Below are 6291 nucleotides of genomic sequence, written 5' to 3'. Positions count from 1 at the left end.
ACCAACTCATCAAAGAGGTAATTCATTCGGGTGACACAAGTCTAACTGATTTCAGGTACAGTTCATGCTTGAGCCATCAGGATTTAAAGTGCACCACCAAAACAAAGATGTCATACGCAGCAGAGCGAAGAAGCTCAGTTGAATACTACGGAAATATCATCAGCAGCTGAAAATAATGAAGAGGTAGCATGAGAGATTCAAAAATTGTTAGTGGATGCTGAAGAGTAGATCCATAAACTAACGAGAGTAGATTCTGAAAGACCAGTTTCATACTGAATTTGCAAAGGGTAGCAAATTTTGGAAGTCCTTGACATGCACTTTTTCACAGATCAGATGCGTGATGTAGCTATTAACGCACACATCTAGTGCACCCTCACATTTTAACAAAAAGCTATGTCATACAACAAGAACACAGAAACGCACGAATGCACACAAAGAGTTGTAAGGCCAAAAGTTGACTCTTAATTAGTTGTAAAGTACACAAATAATACATATGTGAGGGCCTACTTCTCACACAGCTGCATGGTGTACAAAATGGAATTTGGAATTAGCTGCCTCAAACTCTTGGAATATGCTTAGTCATGTGTCCCCCTTTAACCGTGCAATTAGTTCATCCTGCCGACAGAATTGCATAGTGAGAGTTTATTGAAAGAGAATGACATGTCATGCTACAGAATAGGCCAAATATTCAACAAAACACATTATACAAGTACAACAACAACAACGACGCCTCAATCCCAAACAAGTTGGGAAAAACACATCATAAAAGTACTACTTAAAAAGTGTATAGTGAATAGATTTACCAACAAGCTCCTTAAGGAGGAAAGGTAGAACATTTCAAAACCTATCTAAGATAAAAGGATATGCAAATACTTACCTTCCTTCCTCTCAGTGAAAGACCTTTCTCCTTTAACAGAATCCGTAGCCTCTCAACAGTCATATTTTGTATGCCAGGTGTACGAGCTTTTGAAGTTTCTGCAGGAGTTAAGACAGAGTTTAATACATCATTAACTATAGATGATAATGCCCATGAATTTATTCTGCAATAAGTAGTTTCAACAAAGACTTCAAACAAGTAGATTTGCACAAAGACAGTAGGAATTTTAACAATGAAGTTCTACCAGTGTACATCTGACATGAAAAAACATGACGATGTCTACGTGAGAACATACTATTTCTGGGACCTTTGGAGTCAAATCAATAGACCCCACTTTTTTATAAGGGAAATTGATAGACCTCATTGTAAGTGGTTTCCACGTTAACAGAGGTTTCGGGGATATGACACTCAATGTCCCGGAAGGGACATTTACAGAAGTTAGAGCTAAGGCATGTTAATCACCTTTTTTCCATGTCATTCAATGTCCCGAAGACACATTTTCTGAAACAGCAGCTTGTATTCACCATCTAGTCTAATTAGATATATACATAATACATGTACTTGATGCTTGACAGTAATTCACACGGCCTATTATTGGTATAATATGTTTGGTGTACAATCTTTACCTTTTCATCCGAAAAAGAATTGGTCGTAAATGTTATGATCTCATAAGCAGTCCTAATACTGACATGATTATTGGTTTCTTTATGGATGATAAATACACTTTTTCTCATTATGTCATCAATGTATAGTTAAGTCGAATCTCCTCTCTATTTATCATAATTCAAGAGGACCTCCCAGTTCTTAAAATTACACTAGCCCCCTGCCCATTTTCTCTTTCATTGCAAGAGTAACCTTCTCCTTTTGTGTTCCGTGATTAACTTTGTAAAATATACTAGCCCCCCCCCCCCCCCCCCATGCCCCTTTTTTTTCTTCCATTACCAGCCTAGAATTCCCTCTTTGTGTTCTGCAATAAAAAATTTAAGTTAAAATTTAATTCATTACCTTGCCTAAGAATATCAAGATTGACCTTTAAGGTCAACGGAGGCTGTTAGAATGAAAAACACTACGATTAACTCATTAGTAATTTAGATACTACGGCTTCTATCGCAATCCATATGAGATATTCCATTTTATGATGTCCTAAAATATTCCAAAATTCTGCTAATAAAGTTATTATAGTTCCTACGAACTTTTAGAATTCAAATTAAAATGGGATGCTCTCCAACCAAGATAAATTTTCAATATATATGTAATATATCCTTCTACTGCTCCTACTAATGTATACTAATCAAGTAACATCTTTTTTTTAATCGTGGTGTCCGGGCCAGCTTGTGCGTACCTCGACAAATTTCACGGGATACCTGCTACCTCTCACCAGCACATGCACCGGGTAATCTGTTCACCAAGGCTTGAACAAATGAAAAGAAATCACCTAGTGTTTTTACCTCCTCTTTGTACCTGAAACCTCATGGTTCTCAACTCACTTCATTGACCACTAGGTCACATCCTTGGATGTAAGTACATCTTAAATTCCTTTGTGCCCAGTCAAATGGTATCTCATAAAATGGAAGGGTACGTTTGCATATAATACTAATGTTCTCCTTTTGTGGACCCAAAAGTATTACAGCTGATACTCAAACAATGCGATGAAAATTTTCAGTTAGAATTTAGGAGTCAAATTTGACAATTTAAACAAATGAAGTAATAGAGAGCTAAGGGATACTCACCTGCTTTATTCTTTTTCAATTTAGCAATAGAATGCATGAACCACAATAATTCAAGTATATTTTTTATGAAAGACCACTTCATTTAACAATATTTTTTATTGTACCACCTACAAAGACCCTAAATGATGATTAATAATGGGCTCACCTTGGCAAGAGGCAACTTGGTTACTGGTAGTAGCCTTCTTGCTTGATGTCCTACTATCCAATGCTTTTTCAGCAGCCCTGAAAGTTAGGTGGTGGCAGTAGATACAACACCAATAAGTTAACTGGACAGAGGTACACTAGCTGGTATAGGATAGCAACAATACTGAACAAAGAAAACATGGACAATTACCTTTTTCTACCATTGTCATTTGAGGAAATCCCCTTGCCATCTTTTGAACTATAATCACCCCTCTGATTCTTAAGCATGAGAGATCTAATCAATATGTTTTGTTGGTTTGTCTTAATAAGCTGCTCCTCTGCATATACAACATTTTGTGAAACATAATTAGCAATCCAGATGGATGAAGACAGCAATCTACCTTGAAGAAAATGGTAAATGAGGAAAAGCATAGAATTTAAAATCCTAAGAGGAGGAAAAAAAAAAGAGAGACATTCAAATTGCTTGAATCATCAAGACTCAAAACCAAGCATGTACTAGATGAGACACAATGAGAGGATATCAGTGCTTTACAATGACTTATAATAAAATTGCATATGCAAAGTCCAAGAAGCCAAACACTAAGCAATAAAACAACCATATGCAGGTAAAAATATGGCTGTCCAACGGGACGGGACGGGACAAAATTAACAGGACGGGACGACATTTAGCCGGGACGGTGGTGGGACGGGATGAAACGGGACAAACGGGACGAAAAGGTAAACCCATCCCGTCCCGCTAACAAACGGGACGAGACGGGACGAGACGGCACGGCACGGACGGTAGGCCCATCCCGTCCCGCTAACAAACAGGAAGGGACGGGTTCGCGGGCCTTAAGAGCCGTTTTTAAAAAAAAATTATTTAAGCATGGAGTTTTGAAACCGCTATTCTTTTGACAATGACTAAGTTTTTAAAGTTTGCAACATCTAGTTTTTTGACTTATTTAATAAACTTAAAAATTAAACGAAAATTAGAAAACTAAGTAAAGAATTATAAAACATTAAAACAAATGACTTGTAATGAAATATTCTAGTAATTATAAATTTATAATAGAGTTATAATTTATTTAATATAATTTCAAGCCATTAAGTAACTAAGTAAGAGTGTAAGACAATTCATAAAAAAAATTCAACGCTTAGAGCCTTTTATTTTATTAATAGAACTTTCAAATCTCACATACAAATATAATTCTTTTGAAAAGCACCTAATCTACGCAGCCACAGCCACCTTATAGGAAGGGTTCTGTTTGAACTAGGCCTCTTAGTAGCCAATTACAAATTATCATACTAACATTTGTAAGCTCCTATATAACTTCGTTGTAACTTATCTATAATTTCTCTCGGACATTGTTCTGGAATTGGCAATGTTGATTGATGTTCCATGAGTTCCATGCCGTCATAGATCCCAGTGCTAAGTATCTCATTGTATTCTTCTTCTTCCCTAGTTTCACCACATGTTGTTTCCATATATTTATATTTATCAAACATTGATCTAACATAAGAATATATGTTAGCTTGGCAGTCTTCGAGAGATGGTTGTTCATTTTCTTGAATTGCTAAATTCTCATAAATTTTATGAACAAGTCCATTTGCACCTCTTAATTTTAAAGATGGGTTAAGTATAGTAGAAATTAAATAAACTTGGGGAATAGGGGGAAAATACTTTTTAAATTTTGCAATCATTTCATTAATGGCCGGTGCATAAGTTGGATTAATTTTGCAATCATTTCATTAAGCTAGTTGTTGCAATTGTGTTAGCACTTAGCAGAAGCATTATCTAAGGTGATAGTTAAAGCTTTACCAATGAGTCCATAAAAATCAACAATTTGTAGAACAGTAGTTGCAATATATGCTCCAGTGTGTTTTGAATCAACAAATTTATAACCAATAATACGTTTTTGCATGTTTCAGTGATGATCAACCCAATGACATGTAACAGTTAAATAATCGCAACCATTAGGACTACGACCTATATCAGATGTGATAGACACTTTACAATCTAAGTGAAACAATACACAACGAATATACTGAAGATATTCGATTTGAAATTTAAAAACATCATATCTAACTGTGGTCTTCGGAAAACCTTGAAAAGCAAGATTATAATTTTCCTGTATATAATGCACAAAAAATAAATAGGACGCGGGACAGGCGAGACGGGACGGGACGGAACAGGACAGGGCGGGGCGGGACGGGACGGGCGGGACAAACGGGACGAAATTGTTATCCCATCCCATCTCGTGTCCCGTTTAACATGGGCCCATCCCGTTTAGAATTAAGTGGGACGGGACACGGGACGAGACCGGGACAGAACGGCCTGTCCCGTTGGACAGCCTTAGGTAAAACCATTCAAAAGACAAAAAAAAGGAGAATTAGAGGCTAAATCAATTTTCACCGCAAATCAGCTAATTCGCTTATATAGAATTGCAGCTCCTTAAGCAATTTAAAAGGCATAAATATATAGAAACAGACCCGGAGGCGATGTTTCATGATCACAGACATATACCCGCATTCCACCCTGCATAAAGTTTCAAAATAAGTGGAGATCAAAAGAAAAAGAAAGAAACATTACTAAACATTTTCCAATAGAATCAATTCACCTTGAATAACCAAATTCTTTTACAGCTTACGCTGGTGGGCAGATAAGATGATAGTAAACACGTAAGAGGCTAAGCCCATATAGACAATATAATCTTACAGAGAAGACAAACATAATAAGGAAAGACAAGGTTGACTGTTACTCTAAAAGGTGCAAGGAGGTAGTTGATCTCAGATACGAGGTGCCACCTATTTATTAATCTTTAGAAAACCTTTTGTGATCCTACACCGATTCACGCAGTTTTAAGCATCACCCTGATAGCCATTTCTTTTTGGATGTAAAACCTTATCACTGTCTGGGCTGAGATTTAATAGTATCGAGCAAAAGGCAAGCATGGCTAGAACAGGTTTTTTCTCTACTAAATGAAACTTTATTCAGTAAAACATACTACTGTGTGTACTCGTGTTTGTATCTCCCTGAACTCTACATCCAATATAAGACCTAATTTCTTCTGCTGTTTTTTTTTCTATTTCTACTCCAAAATTTATCCCACCAAAGAAGAGAAGAAAATAAGTTTGGGATAAATATATACTAGTAACAGTTAAATCTACTCAAAACATAAAAAGGAACAGTTATATCTACTCAATTAAACTGTACAGTGAAACATCATGTTTAACCTGTATTAATTACACATATAAAACATCAGTAAAGAAAAGGGAATAGGGCAAGGATGAAAAAATTAGGGTTTTGGAAGGGGGGGAAATATTACCGGAGTAGAGGAGACGACAGTAGTGGTGGAGGAAAAGAGGCCGCGAGAAGGGAGGTCGGCTAGGTATTTTGCGGCACCAGAAGTTGTTGCTTTGTTCAGAGGAAGGGATGATGTGCAATCCTCCATTGCTGCCGCTGCCAAATTACACTGCGAATTTATTTTGAAGTTAGAAATAAAAGGAGACTCTCTTCAAAGGGCAGGAAATTCGTTTTCCCCCCTTAATAGTGTGTTTCTT

The 6291-nt window shown here is 36.6% G+C and overlaps 1 protein-coding gene across 1 annotated transcript; it reads right to left on the bottom strand.

Annotated features, from left to right (window-relative positions):
* Positions 1-251: 251 nt before the first annotated feature.
* On the bottom strand, positions 252-6291 carry LOC104118028 (protein LOWER TEMPERATURE 1). The gene is made up of 6 exons (XM_070197409.1): positions 6057-6291; positions 5221-5266; positions 2942-3068; positions 2753-2829; positions 878-975; positions 252-615 (listed from the first exon to the last, which is right to left on the bottom strand). The coding sequence occupies exons 1-6, from the start codon at positions 6180-6182 to the stop codon at positions 580-582; spliced, it is 510 nt and encodes a 169-aa protein (XP_070053510.1). The 5' UTR covers positions 6183-6291; the 3' UTR covers positions 252-579.

Source organism: Nicotiana tomentosiformis, chromosome 3 (genome assembly GCF_000390325.3).
Source record: "Nicotiana tomentosiformis chromosome 3, ASM39032v3, whole genome shotgun sequence".
NCBI lineage: Eukaryota > Viridiplantae > Streptophyta > Magnoliopsida > Solanales > Solanaceae > Nicotiana > Nicotiana tomentosiformis.
Note: the sequence above shows the minus strand (reverse complement) of the source record. Positions and strands in the feature narration are given on the sequence as shown.

Coding starts and splice junctions, on each gene's coding strand:
- LOC104118028 (XM_070197409.1), bottom strand. CDS start 6,182: ATGGAGGATTGCACATCATCCCTTCCTCTGAACAAAGCAACAACTTCT. Junction 2,830..2,941: donor AATGACAATGGTAGAAAAAG/GTAATTGTCCAT, acceptor CCTAACTTTCAG/GGCTGCTGAAAAAGCATTGG. Junction 976..2,752: donor CCAAGTTGCCTCTTGCCAAG/GTGAGCCCATTA, acceptor TAACTCCTGCAG/AAACTTCAAAAGCTCGTACA.